The following is a 16947-nucleotide window of genomic DNA, read 5'->3' as shown; positions in this document are numbered from 1 at the left end:
TTTCCAGGGAATAGCAACATAAATGCACCTTACAACCTGTTGTGGAAACTCACAGAAACGGTCTTAACACCAATCCTTAAAAGAAAGATTATTAATTAAAAAAAAGATCATAGAAAGTTATTTTGCTTTTAAAGAGATTGGGTTCCAAATAGGAAGCCTAAGACAAAAGTAGAAATTAGACAATTTTATGACAAGATAATCTTATAGAACTGCAACCAGCATTCCAGATGCATTCTGTTTTGTAAGAAAAATACTTTTTTATTAGTAGAAAAGGAAAGAAAAACACCCACAAGTACGTATTGATTTCCTGGTTTAGTGAAAATCAGGAGGTTAGCAGTTCATGATAAGATGTACTTGATGTTTTACAACAGGAACAGCTAATCTAGGTATTCAGCAGAAGAAAGAATCCATGGGATAGATTCTCATCTGGTAATAAATCCCTGTAGCTCCCTTAGCAATAATCCCTTAATGCTCTTCTAACATATTTGATTATTGTCTGTTTTTAAATGCCTCCATTTCTAAAGAATGAAAAATTAATAGCTAAATCTCCTAATACCTGCATTCAGCAACCGACATACATATCCACATTTATGTATGTGTAAATAGTATGTCACAAGACATCAAGCATTTTTTATTTATCTGAAATTATCTGTCTAAAGAGTAGATGGAGTCAGCATACCAGAAAAAGTTGTTACTGTGCTTCTGAGATTTTTTTAACAAATTAACTGCAGTTAGAATATATATCTGATTTCCTGGTAATATTCCAGCACTCATGTAAGTGATCTTATAAGAGGCAAAGAGCCGAAAAGGGTAAGTTCTTACTCTGTCCCTCAGATACAGGGTGAGAATCACATAGGTTTTGAACAACAGAAGAAGGTGCATACACTCCTATGTCTTTAGGATTGCAAAAAGCCTTCATCTGGAGACCAGCTTGAGAGTGACAGGGAGGAGGGGTGGTAGAGGGACACTTGCTGCCTTCAGCATCATTCCCTCACAGAAAATACTGCTTGGAAACAGCCTGTTCCCCAGGGGAGGGGAGGACAGGCTGTGAGTTTGGGAGGTGGAGGAACAGGAGGCGGGAGGTGCTGGGGGGATGCTGCCGTCCCAACTGCCTGCGTTCCCCAAAACTTCCCAGGCCCACTGCCACCTCCACAGATGCACTCCCCACAGGGAAACCTTGTAGGAGTTCCCAACACCTGGAGAGGCGCAGCTTTGATCCGCTATTAATGTATATGTTCCTGTAACTGCATATACCAGCAAATTATTTTCTTGTATGTGCCAACTTTTAATCTGAATTACTAAAAATAAACTCTCTAAACTCTTGCTTCTGAGTTCATTGGGCTACTTGAAGAATCAAAGTATTCTAGCTTTATATCAAAGTAGCTGGGCTCACACTGAAGAACTGGTTTCCATTACCGGTGCTCATCTTTCTGCCTCTGATGTTAAGGGGATGCAGCAGTTTTGCATCAGTCAGTGCTCAGCAGTGTCCCCACAAGTCCATCTGGGGCTCAGTGCACTCCAAAGGGAGTTCACCTCAGCTTGAGGGAAAGTGTTTAATGAGCCCTTATTTGATTTGGTTCATTTGTTTTCTTAAAGAAACAGGCCAAAGGAAGGCATCAAAGGCCGAGGAAATTAACTTCTTCAGAAGACGTCAGTTTCAGGAAAAAGAATGGTGAGCCTGATGCCAAAAGCAAAGGCAGTTCTTAAAAATAACAGCTTCAGAGAAGTGAGAACCCCTTTTTAAATTATGATTTATTAGCTACTAATAACTCATTATTATTTTACCATTTTGCAGGAATTCTGCACCATGCTCACAATTACATTGTTGAGGCCATAAAATTTGAATGTCTACTTTGAATTCTTTGGAAAATCATCCTTGATGAAAATATGAATAGCAAATGGAATATCAAGGAGAATTATCAACAAATTTGAAGTCTAGTGGATTAAGAAAAAGGGTGGAAGCTGTGGTTGCTGCCAAGTGATTTTAACAATACACTCAGTGTTGTACAGCGTTATTTCACCGCGAAATTGTTAAATACCCTTGTCTGTATCTTGTCACTGCAAGAACGGAATGATTGTTTTTATCTTGTAGCACTAAAAATATTGTCTGGCAAGAGGGCCTCAGACACAAGATGCTTCACCTTGCTCATAATTCAAGAAGCAATAGTTTTGTCAATACAAATTATTAAAGAAATTAAAGCTCAGAAAAATTAATCAGTCAAAAGGAAGCTCATAAACAATACTCATCTAATTACTCATCTTAATTTATAACATTTAAACAGCAGCAGAGGCTCTCAGCCACACCTGAGGTTTGTGTCCCACTGAGCTAGACACAGCATGTAACCTCGGTAAAGCAGGCCTTCCCCTGAAAAGTTAATTATTTAAATCAATGCAACACAGATGTATTTGGGAGGACGGCAGAGAGGCAAAAAACGCAGCCATCGCCTCATTTTCCACAGGAGAAGCAGCAGCAGCAGCAAGGAGCAGCCGGGTGGCTTTCCCAGAGCATCGCAGCGCACACAGAAGAGAAATTCATCATGTGCTGCCCCAATGCCCCAGTCACAAGGCCTGGAAACGTCTTCAAATCTGAGTGCCTTCAAGTTTTGTCCCAGGAGCAATTATGCCCCTGTCTCTCAGCAAAAAGGGAAACGACCGAGAGTTGCCTGCTATCTGCCAGATGGGCTAAATGAAGCAGTTGCTTCTGTTTCAGTAACACTATGGACTAGAATTGGTCTAAGGACCTGAAGCTTATAATAATCAAATGCCAAAATAATAATTAAATGCCAAAATATGTACATACCTGTTTTAAAAATGGCTTTTTCACTTGGTAAGCTACAGCCTGTGCCATTCACAGCCATGACCCACACACTGTAGCTGCGGTCCGGCTCCAGGTCCTCCAAAATGCAGTGGCTCTCCTTCACCGTCACTCTGTACTCTTCCACCAAAGCTGGGAGGAACAAACACATGCACAGGACATCACACTCACATGTTGCACTGGTACGGCCTATGATTGCACCTCTTAACTAACATGTAAAAACCAGTCAATTAAAAAAACCCAGAAAGTGTTACTAGCCAAGATCTCCATATTTTACTCTGACTCAGTTTTGACAGAAAGTTTCAGACGTGCCCTTGAGTTGAGCGCACTCAAACCCCACTGATGGCAAGGGGACATTATGGCTCTCAGTCCTACTGAGGACTAGGCTGCAAATTTGGGACAATCAGCAGTTGTCAACCCTGGTTTCACTGCTCTATAACGTAACAATTTCTCATAATGGACTTTATAGCCCTGAGCTATAAATTAGCTATTATAAAAAGCCCTTAGCAGCCATACATACACACACGCACCCACATACACACATGGATTTGTGCAGAGCCCAGTTGCTTAGTGATGTTATGATCGGTCTGAGCTTTTTAATGAATGAGCATTTCAATCCTCTTTTCTCAATTTCATATTTTACATTTGAAATATTTTAATGTCATTTTGAAAAAAATCTTTGTCTACATGTGGAAATACTGTGGAAATACTCATTATCTTTTCCTGTCTTTTTTTTTATTAGGACACATTTCTGAAGTACATGCAGGGCCCTAAAAACCTAATGAAGCCCGTCCCTTTGGGAGCTCTATCTGCAGTCCCCATGAGTGCCACAGGGCAGCATGGACACATCCCCTCTGAAGGTCAGGCTACTTCATAAAAGGGCACCTCAACAGGGATGTTGCTGCTTCTCTGTAAACAGCTGCCCTGCACTTTACAGACCATGATATTTATCTTGCATTTTGGGGGACAAAGGGAAGGAGAAGGAATGGCATCTACCTCACTCTCTCCTCCACCGTTACCCATCCTTAGTCCTACACATGATGTCATCACAGCCCCTCTTCTTTCTGCATCCTGGGCCCTCCCCTGCAGTTTGGCCTCTGCTCTACTGACCCCAGACCAGAGCAGAAAGGACTCCTGCGGCTGTGAAGGCAAGACCTTACACACCCCCCGCATCTTTGCTGGCTTGCGGCTCCTCCATACAGTAGACCTGGAAGCAGTCGATGGCATCCCCGTTGTTCACAGCCCAGTAAATGGCAATGGAGGTGCTGGTGGCCGAATTTGGTTCCTGAGGTACAACAGTCGGTGTCTGTGGGACTGAGAGGAAAGTCTCCTGTTGTTATTCACACTCCTGTATCTTCAGCCAAATTACCTACAGGTTCGTGAGGCAAGCTGGTTGCTTATTTTCACTCAGGTTGCTTATTTCCACAGAACAAGTACAGCAAGTACATGAAATATGGATAATACTGGTGCAGTTTTAGAGCAATAGGTCCTCCTAAACTAGGAACAGAAAAGTTAATTGCTCAGCATTGGAATCTGTCCATTTCCCTCACAGTCTGGACAAAATAAGATCCAGTCCCAGTACTGGGACCACCTCAACCCAGCACAAAGCGTGTGCCCACCCCCGGCGCAGCCCTTGGGGTCCCTGCCTATGGGGCAGGACCATCACGCAGATGAGTCATGACACGGCTGCTCATTTCCAACCTCCGGCAGGGAGGCTCCCAGGGCTGTGGTAATCCTGGACATCCAAAGCTGTCATACAGCTCTAGTGACACCTCTCCTTTCCCCAGGAGACCTACTCTCTTCAGTCACAGGGAGAGCTCTCCAGCCCTGTGCTCCACTTTGAGGCACACGTGCTGATGAAACCCCAAGAGAATCCTGATAACTTCAGGCCACCTCCTCAAAAAGGCCAGAAGACCCTGGAGCTTAACACAGGCTCCTTTGAATGACCACCTTCTCCATTACCTGACCTTGCCTTGCAGCACAGGCACCAGAGGAGAGGACACCCTATGAAGAGGATGCTCATGAAAGTGGAAACTGAAAGCACTTGTTGGTAGCAAACAGCATGGGATAGCTCACTGATGGGGAGAGGGAGCTTGCAGAAGAAGAAAGTTTCCTCCAGAGGCAGACGTATGTAGCTGATCCCAGAAAGGTAGGCAGGGGAAAGGATCTGCCACGCCAGGAAGGGATTCATGCAGAGTGTCAAATCCACTGACATTTACAGAAGCAGGGATGTGCTTTAGGTAAAGGAAGGCTCAGAGCTCCTGCTCTAACAGCCTGGGGAGCAGGAAGCTCTCTGCAGCCTTGGGTCCACCCCTGCCCAGAGGTGGACTCCTACTGCAGGTGCACTACCAGGCGCTCCTGTTTGGCACGGTCATTTTCCCCACAGGCCCAGTGGACAGAGGATCGTTGGTGCGCAGGTGAACCCAAACTCTGCCAAAGCACCTGAACCTCATGGGACAACCAGGAGCATCCTTCACAAAGAGTGCTTCAAAGACCTCCAAGGTGCCTCAGATTTCACATAAACTTTGTCTCCTGATCGGCACAGATCCATCCCTGATGAGATATTGTTCCCCTCTATGATTATGGCTTAAAAGAGAGGGAGGGGAAAGAAAGAAGCAAAAAGCCCCAAAAGATGTTCATTGTTAAAGTGATTGCAGGGAGCGAAAATACATGGTTCTATTTCTTCACCCAGCAAATTTCCATATTGCATGAAATATCTTAGAATCTCAGCAGAAAGCTTTTGCTTTTTTTCAGTTATCTTCACAGTAATGATGATGATCCCCTGTGGCATGAACAAGGCAAATGCAGATGCTGGCTGTTTCCTTATGATTTATACAGGGAGCTACCAGTACAGTAGGATTACATCTGCTTCCCATTGAAAAAAAATTATCCTCCTCATTGCTAAAAACAATCTGCATTTTGTCTTTGACTGCATCTAGAGTTGGTCAATTTAAAAATTGATCATCTTTAGGGAACGACTTCCTTTCAGTGGACCCAGTGGGGAAACCAGCTTTTTTTTTCCTGTGAAGTTGCCTAGAAACCACTATTTATGATCATAGAAACCCCACAACTGCAAGATTTATTATTATGCCAAATCTGAACGGAAGCTTAATGAATGAAACTTCTGAAAAAAGAGTTATAAATCAAAATTCAATTTGTTAACATTGAGTAACATTTGATTTCAAATTTCCTGTTGCATAATATGAAAGAAACTTACGAACGGAAGTCATTTCAAAGCAAGAAGTTGAAATATTCTCTTCAGAAACAGAACATTTATGTGTTATCAAAGTGCTGGCCCCTTTTTAAATGAATTTTAGTCAAAGAAATGAGATATTTGTACCACACATTTGACTAAATCATATTTTTCAACAGAAAAGAGTGACATTTTCTCATCAGTTCAGTTTTCATTGAAGTGTTGTGGTGTAAGGAAGCTTTTCCTTCATGCTACCTAATCTCCACAGCCCTCAGGAGAAAAAATAATAATCTAAATATTTCATGGATACTTACCCCTTTCCAGTGTAATAAGAAATAACATTTCCTTGGCTTTGTGGACTTGAAGAAGGACAGCAGTTACATTCCTCTGTGACTTTAATGGAAGACTGTTACAATCAGCAAAGGCCCTTGCCTTCTGGTATAAAAGGGTAGGACTCACGGCAGGCTTTGGAAATAATAATTTTTCAATTTTTAAATTTTACCCACTCTACTTGTGGCACAGCCTGCATTCCAGCATGCTCAATGGCATGCTGCAGGGTTTTTTTATGCTTACACATTTGTTAATGGGGTGGCTTACGTGAAAGGAGGAAGAATTTAATGGAAAAGGGCTTTTCATTAGTGGATATGGAAAATTTGGAAATGGAGGGTGTTTTGAAGGAAGATGTTTCTGAAGTGGTGAAATAAAAGTTCTATGAAGTTGTTCAGTAAAAGACTATACTTTCTGAAGGAAAAATATGTGGATTGGAGTATTTCATCAAATGGCTTCAGTCAAAATAAATTCTGAGAGTGTCTGTCATTTGCCTCCGGTATGTGATAAATTATGTACTCAAGGTGTTCAAATGAAGTTTCATGTAGGCATTTACCTATTTTCCTTCAGGAAGAGTGTAATCTTGAAAAAAAATATACATCTATTTTTTTCTACTGCTCACCGAAGTAAAAATCACAATAGGAATTAAAATACTTGGCACTGGAAATGAAGAATGAAAACCAGGTATGTTAGAAAAAGGAAGAGAAGAAAGTATAAAGGATGAGGAGCTTTGAAGGTTGCTTGCTAGTGGACAGCCATTCATTTCCGATTTGTGAAAGCAAACTGGTCTGGAGCCATTTGGTGTCAAGCAAACACAGTAGCTAATGCAAATCAAACCAAAAAGCAGATCTCCGCAATTCGGGGAAAAACATGTTGGAATGACTAGTGGCAAAAAGGAAATACAGCATGACGAAATGGGTCTGTCCTCCTGAATGACCTTGCCGGCAGGTAGCAGCCCAGGAAGAAAGAATGGTTGCACCGATGGGACTGCAAGAGGGAGTTTAGGAACAAAACCAAGACACATAGCACATTTGCACCACTAAGTTAACTCTGGCTGAGAGTGGGTTACAAAAAAGACCTTTTTATCTAACTTCCTAATGAAATGAGGCTGAGATAACGCTGCATGCACAAGTGCCTGTCCAACCTCACCTGAGAAGCTTTGAATGCCGCAGGCAAATTCATACAAATCTGACAAGGAAGTTAAGGTCTCAGAGATATTCAGTTCCTCTAGGTCTAATAAAAGTAGTGCGGAGGAGAGAGACGATCTCCCCACAGTGACACTGCTGAGTGCACTCAGCTCTTATTAGACACCGGAGAGTCTGCACAGGATGGCACTTCTCCAATGTCCCATTAGGCACCTGAAAATCCAGCCAGGAAACAAAGCACCTTAGGGAAATCGATGCTTTAGTTCCAGTGCTCAGGGACCAAACACATGAGAAAGAGGCATCGCTTGAAAAGCCAGAGAGTGACTATGGCAGCGGCGGTGCATGTGATGGTGAATGGGAGGTCACAATGCATGACAGTGAGATGCAAGCTCCCAAAGCAAACCTTCTGTTCAGAAAGAAGCACTGGAGTGAGACCCAATTATGAGGAAAATGAATCCACAAATTGGTGCTGACAAAATCATCATTGACAGCTGTCCAGATCCAGATAATTTCTATAGGTATATGTACAGGCAGAGCAGAAAGCCCACACAGGCAGGCTATTTACAGTATATGAAATATCAGATAGAGATGAATAAACCCCTTTATCATGTGCAATTTTCGCTGCTGCCCTCTGAAGCAGAGCTTGTTTCCAGCTACAGTTAACTACTTTCCCTTCATGTCCCGTGGGGGTTTCAGGCGCTTCCGTTCACCTGGCACAAGCCCAGGGACCTCGGCCATCAGCCAGACCCCCTGCTCTCCTCCCCATGCCAGCAATGCTGGGGCTGTCCCCCTTGGAGGAAGAGAGCTCAGGAGACCTTTTGATTGCCTCTTCTGTCTCTGCCTGCAAGGGAACAGCAACTTCTTTAGCCCTAGGAGATTTACAGACAGAGACCTTCTGCTAGTCTGAGGTACAGATATCTTCAATGATGCAAGAATCCCCCGCTTTAGCACTTCTCCCTCTGTTGCTCATCTTAGTGTCCTACTATAAGCCAAACACTTGTGCACAATTAGACTTCATTTTACATTCAACTCTGATTGCTAATTACATGGTTTGCAAATTTATACTTCTCAAATAGATTCTGTTTTTAACTTCATAAAATTTCCAAAGCATTGCCAAAGTGTTAGCTTTTGTAAAGACAATATTCAGAGATGCTTACCAGCCACATGTTTTATGGAGTGCTGGTTGCTCTGTCCTGGACTGTCCGCATAGTGCTCAAACAGTGAAAAAGCACTGGGCACCTTTTCTAAAGAGAGAGTAGTATCCATTGCAGAAAGTAACCTATTTGGAAGAAAACACATAGCTGCAAAAATCCCTTGTGGCGTCACATAGTTTCCAAAGACCAGAAGACCATGCAATGCACACTTCTCTAAATATTTGCCATGAACTTGAGGACAACGTGCAAGAAAAAGCTGTTTCCCTGATTTTGAACATTTAGAGCATCCTGTGATTTCAGATCAGGAGTGCAGGGAGAATGCACACAGTCTGCACACACTTGACTCCTGAGAACATGAGGATTTGAAGTTCACAGCAAGACTCCCAAGAGCACAGGGGTTTGGACTTACTAACGCAGTGCCTTTAAAGGTTACAAACCTTAGAGCTAAACTACTGCAGCTGACTCCAGAGATGTAATGTAAAGCAGCTGCTTGTGGCAAGCAAAAAAACACATGAGAAGAAAGATGGATTCCACTTAATTAGCCCATATTTGCTGAGTTAATTATAGGAAAAAACCCAACATATTTTTAACTCTGAGGCAGAAGCAGCTTCAAGGAAATGAAAGATTTTTTTTTTTCATGGCAACTGAATTTTACCTTTCTCCCCTTCTTTTTTTCAGTCACTGAAGTAGTTAATTATGCATAATCTTAACAAAGCACAACAAATATAAAATATACTTTCTTTAGAAAAACATGCATTGTTATATAGACTAGTTCTTAACCTTTTTTAGCAAGTCAGGTATTATCAAAGTAATAACCAAACCCATGCACAAAACAGAATAAACTTTAAGTTTAGTGTGTAAGTTAACAAATAAAGACCAAGTATATAGAAAGCCTTGGAAAATTGTTTCATCACATTATACATGCTCTATTCTTATGCAATAAACTACATGCAGATATGTGGCCAGACGGTCACATTTTGACTTAGAACAGGGGAGTCCAAATGTATAGTCATAATTCTGCAGACTAATGGGAACCATGAGAGGGTGTTTGGCACATTCTCTTCAGACCACTCTCCTGGGGTTGTAATTTGACTGAGAACTGGAACCCTCATGTCATTCTTATACCCCAATCCATCAACTTCACACATGTATCGCTGTGATGGCTGAGGCAGCACTGACAAGGGTATGTTTGATGTGCGCCACACAATGCTCGGGCCCTTTGGGCAAAGTCAGTGGTGGTGGTGTGGGCAAAGCAGGTTTGGGGGCTTGCATAGGAGAAGCCTGCAGCCAGCCTGCCTGAGTATTTGTAGTTCCCCTTGGAAAATCTGTTGGGGGAATATGGGCTTATAATTGAACACTTCTCTCATAAAGGATGGGTCTCACCAAAATTACTCCCTTGAGGAAATCACACATGGCAGAGAACTGTTTGTGATTGCATGTATTTACTGGTATGTGCAGGCATGCCAGGATGCAGCTACTTAATCTCATTTTCTTCTGGAATTCTGTTCATAAATATAGCCCAACAACCCCAGCCATGTGAGTGACACTTTGCATTATAACCTTTCCGAGACCAGGTAATACAGAACCAGACTAGTGAAAAAAGAACACACCAGTGATGTCTAAGAGATGGAAGCATGGTCAAAAAGTTTTTTTAGTATATGTGTGTATAATAATAACAACAAAACACATCTGTTTAAAAATGTCTGTGTAGAGATTTAAAATTGAGCTGACATTTCAAAATGCTACTTGCTTAATTGATGTACTACAGAACACGTGCAAAACACTTCAAAACCAGTCAGTTACAGCAACAAGTATAAAACTTCTTCTCTTAGTTTCATTATTTGTAAGGTTTATAAAAGTAGCTATGAATATTAGCAGTGTGTTTTCAAAGCTTGTAAATACTAAATGAAGCATCCAGCATGCTAGGCCTAGTACTCACTACGGTGCATTTAACCCATACTTCATATACCTTTTATTCAATTCTTTAGATGACTACAGGAGGAAAAAAAGAAATGCATTAGCAGCTTTCAAAACCCTGAAAATGTTGAAGAACCACTCACAAAATGTCTTTACTGAAAGAGTGGTTAAACATTGGACCAGGCTGCCCAGGGAAGTGGTTGAGTCCCCATCCCTGGAAGTATTTAAAAGACGGGTAGATGAGGCGCTTAGGGACATGGTTTAGTGGGCATGATGGTGTTGGGTCGACGTTTGGACTTGATGATCTTAGGGTCTTTTCCAACCTTAATGATTCTGTGATTCTATGATTCTATGATCTAACAGCCTTGCTACTCTCCACAGACAAAAAATACACATGGCTTTATTGACTTGATGTTGTCTGGGATGCTGCTCATTCACACCAGCAGAGAATTTGGTTCCTTAAGAATATTCCACTTCAAAGCTCTGGCTCAGCAGGCTATTAGAGTCTAAACCTGGTTTTAAACTCCTGAGGGGTCAGTATTCAATATCCAGGTTTAAAGACCAGAGCACAATCAAATACTTTCTTAAACCAAGGCTTTTACAGAAAGAAATCACTTGTACATTAAGAACACTTAGATCCAAATTCTGGCTAAAATCTCCTTCACAACTTCTGGTTAGTAGAACCTGTATGAGACTTGTACTCATGGAGTGAGAATTTCTTCCATGCTCCATGAATCTTCAGCTAACATTTCCTGACTCATTGACAGAGAAGTTCCTGTCCTCTATCACTAACAGAAAGGGGCAGGGAATCTAGTAATTTTCCCACCCCACAAAAGAATTTCAGATTTTGCCAAAGCACTGATCCAGCACCTCACAAAGTTCAGGAAAATAAGATATATTTCTCATCCATCCCAAAGTAGGCAGTCTCCCATGGCATTCACGTGGTTACAGGATACTAAGACACTGTGTAGCTTGGAGCAGGGGAGAAAGCCAAATATGCTCCATCATTTCCATAACTGCTGGTATACGGGCTGGGGGCTTGTATTTAGAAAGCTGTTTTATTTTGCATAAATGATCAGTCTTTAGACAGTAATTTGAACTTTTCATTTCTTGCACCCCAGGATAGTTTCTCTGCAACTTCCAGACTACATGCTAACTCCATAACGGTACAAGATTATTGTCCCAGAAATCCCATCCCCTTCAAGACAGCTGATAAACTTCTATAAAGGAGAAAGTGTCACACCTCACTTATGGACAAGTCTTGCAGCACAAGAACAATCTTGGAGGACCCAGGCTGTTAATGATTAACCTGCAAGACCCTCTGACACCAGCTTATGACTGACGACTGTATGAGCTAGGTACCTCAAGTCATGCAGATTCACCCTGGATGTTTTTTACGTCCAGAATGGACCGTTACAGACATGCACTTCACATGCACATTCCCAAACCTAGCCCAATGCCGTGGTTTAACCCTGGCTGACAACTAAGCACCACACAACCACTCACTGTTCTTCAGCAGTAAGCATTTATCACACCCTCAGTAATTTGAGTGCATAACTACTGTCTGTGTCTGCTCATTTAAAAAAACCAACCAAACAACAAAAAAACCACAACTCGGCAACAACTTTGTTTCCAGTTTAGATAATTTTCAATTACACTTTCTTTTTTCACCTTTATTTTTCATACAGTAAAGTACCTTTTACATAACATTTATTAATCCTCAGTGGATAATTAATTCTAGATAAATTATCATAGTGCCTCTTAGCCTTCTCTTCACAAAACAAACTAGAGTAATTTTAATGGCACAAGGCACGTTTTCAGCCTATGCATCATCTTTGCAATTCTCTCTGCGCATTCACATGACAAAAGCAAACAATCTAGCAGTTTCAGAGTGAAATAGCTGAAGTTGCAGGATTTAGCTATCTTAAAAAAAAAAAAAAGGAAGGTAAATTACTCATTCTCAGCCTAGGTACTGTATAAGTGCTTTCCTAACTAGTATCATAAAAGCTACAGTATGAAAGCCGTATTTACTTACATTTAGGAAAAAAAATCCATCAAGTTCTTCCATTTCTTTTACTGTTGTCTCCAAAGTTTTCTTTGCTGAATCAACAGTTTGCTGGAAGTTAACCATCTGCTCATACAGGTACTCCATTTTCATCTTCTTCACTTCCTCAAAGTTCTCAGATTTCTCATCGTATTGTGCTACCACTTTCTTAAGCATCTCTTCATTCTGCTTTTCCAATAACTCTGCATTTTTCTTACAGTTTTTCTGCAAAGTAAAAACAGATGCAAATTGATCTGCAGAATAAAATCACAACATTTAATGAATACACAGAAACTCTCAAGTACCCATGCATGAGCCATCCACCAGACTCATTCTGGCATCCTGAGAATAAGAGAACTTTATTTCTGTAAGCAAGCTCATCTGGGAGAAATAACACTAGAGAAATGCATTAAAAACAATGGCAATTTTTTTTCTTTTACTGTTAGTGTTTAAAATTAAACTTCTCTATTTAAGCATTGCGACAGAAAGTCTGACTACAAAATAGCTAAAAATCCATACTTTCAACTGAAATTAATACAGCCCTCAAGGCTTAAGAACTAGGGCATTAAGAAGTTAAGACATTGGGCACAACTCATTTAGATGCTTCACACAGGATTCTAAATAAAGGCACATACAGTGTGAGCTTTTTATAAGCATAAACAAAATTAAGGGAACTTCTTCCTCCAGTTCTTGACAGTCACATAATCCACTTTGCAATAATGTGCAAAAAACCCAATCTTTTCCTCCCCTAAAGTTAACAACTTCCAGTAGGAGAGGTCAGTTTAAGGACTGGAGAAACAGCCTGTTTTAGTGGAAGCAATGACGCTACAAAACAAGGCTAGCATATCTTAGAAGTAATTTTGTAGAGGGAAAGAAAACTAGTGCGATAAAACTTTGGACTTACCTCAACAGAGTTAAAAAGCAATTCAATATCACTCACAAACTCTTCAGTCTTCATTGACTTTTCTTCCAGTGCTATTAGCAATTCACCTAAGTGATCCTGAAATTTAAAATGTTTCAGTAACATAAGCACATTACTTTATAAAGTTTTTACACGCAACTTATTTTGGGTGAATATTTTTGTTTTGCCATGAGCCACCATTGAAACAATTGCTAAATTAAGTTCAAGTATCTCCCTGGCTACAAAGAGAAGCACAGAAATAGCAACTGGAAGTCACAAAACTGTTTCCAAACCAAAAAAAGTGAGCTCAGTTCAACAAGGTGCTGAGTGTCTATACAAGTTGTTGAACGCTATGAATTCCAGTGCAGCTTTGCTAGAGGCTGAGGGTACTCAGAGCCTTATGAGGGTCCTTGAGAGATCGCAGAAACAAGCCCATAAAAAGGAAGATTATGAAGGTAATTATGAGGCTAACAGATTATGCAGTGTTGTGCTTTTTTTAATTAGAATTTTAAAGATATTTCCTATAAACTAGAATTCATCAAAATCACTGGTTGAATTAGATGTGGAAACAAAAGCAGTCCAAGGGACAACAGGCATCAGAGTCAACTAATTTTTTTCTTAGTCCTTCTTGACCTTTCATGAAAGCAAGCTGGTCATCTGCTCAGGTGCAATTTATAATTTACAAAAATACTTAGTTTTAATTAGCTGGCATAAATCTAAAAGGAAGGTTAACTTCCTTTGGTAACAGCTTCCTATTATGGCAAACTTCTACAGCTAGATCTGTTGAAAACTAGCATACGACTTTCTGTTAATTATAAAGTCACTTTGGACTGTACAATTGAAGGCTCACTTTATAAATATTTAGGGCCAATCACCAAGATTCAGAGGCAAACTTCTGTTTGTCAAGATAACCTATAAAATCTGACAGATGTCATCCATAGCTCATTTCATTTCCTGTGAAGCTAGGTTCCTACAGTTAAAATTCAGGCGACAAGCATTTTGCTATCTTAATGTTTTGTCAGCAGTTATACAGAAGTAACAAGAAACATACAAATGCCATCTCAGAGTAACCTGAGCCCTGAGTGCTAGAAATCATGTGAAGCCAAGCCTGTGTTGTGGCCAAATTTAATATTGGCTTCATGTCCATGCTCCACAGCCAGGGAGTGGTGTCATGGGACGTTTATTTGTGGCTTAACTTGACTCGCTGCAATGGAGGTACATTAGAGGGACAGTTGGGGTCTGTGACTTTATTACTGACTTACTGATGGCTTACTGGTGGCTAATTATCACTTCTAAGTCATGCATGTATGGCCATATAGAAAAAGCAACTCTGCTGTCATACATCTGCACATCATGGAGACAGTTTGTACATACTGATATTTGAAACTGCCACAATGACTCCTCCTACTTTTAATTTCTCTTTCTTGCATATGAGTTAACATAAAGATAACAAATACCATCGATACAAGCCCTTCTGGAATTATAATGAAATTACACAAGATCTGTATTACCATCAACCAAACACGTGCCAGGAAAGAGACCTCACCTTTCAGACACTGTGGTGAGATTAAATAGCTGGTAACCAAGAAAGGAACGTCTGTATAGTTGTACATGAACAAATCTGATATGGGAAAAGTGAGACATCACATGCATGCTGTTTTCACAAGCAGAACTGCAAAATAATGAATGGCTTCCACAGAAACGAAAGCATTTTCACTAGTATTGATAGCAAAGGACTAGGCTACTGAAATGGAGGGCATTTTTATCTATCTTTTAGAGTGGTACAGCTTAGAGATAGTGGGAAGAAGTAGAACTGGCTAAACTCTTACCTGCGCTACAGCTAAAACACTATTGACATAGACGATCATGAATTGAACAGAAAATAAGGATAGAGTTTCAACAAAACTGTGTAGTGTAAAATGTGTAACTCATCTAACATCTCCAAGCAACCAACACACATAACTGGGACGGGGAACAATTTATGATGATACTGGTCCCCACATATGGAGGTTTCTGTACCTTGTCAAGTGAAATGAGCTGCTGTTACTAAAATTTTCTTTTCATAGTAACAACACTCTTCCCATTTTTCCCCCTACACATACAAACCAGAACAAACTTAAACAGGTGAGCAGGCTAAAAGATGGAAAGTCTAGTAACAGCTACATATAAACAAGGACATTCAAACTTACGAACAAATAAAAATATCAGCTTAGCAAGCCTAGGACTCTAGAGAATACCTTAATAAGTCTCCCTTCAAGATCTCTTACAGATGTTTAGGAATAGTTTTTATTTTATAGATACTGTGATTTAGCCTCTGGACTGCTCTCTGAAGCCTCTCCCCTGACAACACAGGAGGTCTGGAGAAATTAGATTCAGTAGCTCCTTGCCTCACCCAAATTAATCCTTACCTTCATCTTGGTGGCAGCATCATCTAGTGTTGTGACTTCATGGTCTTTATGTTCTCCAAAAATCTTGTCAATAGCAGATATTGGGCATTTGCAGTGGTAACAATATGTGTCTGCTTGCACTTTCTTCAGTTCTCTTTGTGGGCTCTCAACTTGAGGAATGTTTGTTGCTGATTTTTCAGGATACATCACCACAAAGCCTGAATCTTCAAGCTCAATGGGTGTTCTTTGCTCTGGCGCATTAACAAATTCATAACTATCACCAACATGCTCAAAAGAGTCCCTGTCTTCAAATAATAGCTCCTCGTGTGTGAATTGAGATGATATTTCATCTTGCAAAAGTTCTTCCTGTGTAATCACATCATAGTCCATTGACTCAGCAAGATCTTCATAAACATCGGGGTGCTGCTCCTCTCTTTGCAAGTGTGGCTTCTCTGTTTGCTGAATGCTAGGGACACATGAAAGATTTTCCTGGGTATACTGATCATCTTCACTGTCTTCAACAGGAGTCCGGACATAGGGGACATATTTTTTCATTTCAGGAATTGCTGTTAATTCTTGCTGTTCTTCCTGCTTATTACTAGCTTCTTGATATGCAGCTCCCTGATAATCCACTAGTTGACTATACAACATGTGATGACTCGATTGCTCTGGCAACTCCTCAGTTGTTTCTACAGGTACATTTTCTTCTTCTCTTTGTTCAGTTGTATCACTTCTTGCACCTGAAAGAATGACTTTGTTTCCAAAAGGAATGGCATGCATTGGTTTACAAATTGTTGCTTGGATGTCACTGTCAACCTCGACTTTCTCTCTCTCCACAACACCCCTTTCTGGCAGAACCTCAGTTCTGACACGTTGAACATCACCAGACCCCTGCTTGTGTTTGTCCTCTGAACCCGGAACTGAAATTCCTCCACTAAAGGGCTCATCCTCTGGTATCTGATCCTTTTGAGGCCCTATGGCCTTACTTGGAATTTCATCTTTAAGAATGTATTTTTCAAAATATATTCCTGTTCCGTCATCTGTGTCTGAATTTCTGCTAGGGA

General features: G+C 40.8%; 1 protein-coding gene across 1 annotated transcript in view; it reads right to left on the bottom strand.

The window, feature by feature from the left end:
* CMYA5 (cardiomyopathy associated 5) overlaps nucleotides 1–16947 on the bottom strand; it is a 50101-nt gene that overhangs the window by 14425 nt on the left and 18729 nt on the right. The window contains 7 exon segments of the mRNA XM_009327260.1: nucleotides 2801–2947; nucleotides 3980–4129; nucleotides 8638–8759; nucleotides 10604–10626; nucleotides 12587–12820; nucleotides 13500–13595; nucleotides 15905–16947. The exon segment at nucleotides 15905–16947 is cut by the window's right edge and continues 40 nt beyond it. Coding sequence (XP_009325535.1) covers nucleotides 2801–2947; nucleotides 3980–4129; nucleotides 8638–8759; nucleotides 10604–10626; nucleotides 12587–12820; nucleotides 13500–13595; nucleotides 15905–16947 — 1815 coding nt within the window.

The sequence above is a fragment of the Pygoscelis adeliae genome, unplaced genomic scaffold (assembly GCF_000699105.1).
Source record: "Pygoscelis adeliae isolate BGI_AS28 unplaced genomic scaffold, ASM69910v1 Scaffold26, whole genome shotgun sequence".
Classification (NCBI taxonomy): Eukaryota; Metazoa; Chordata; class Aves; order Sphenisciformes; family Spheniscidae; genus Pygoscelis; species Pygoscelis adeliae.
This window is presented reverse-complemented; position numbering and strand designations above follow the sequence as displayed.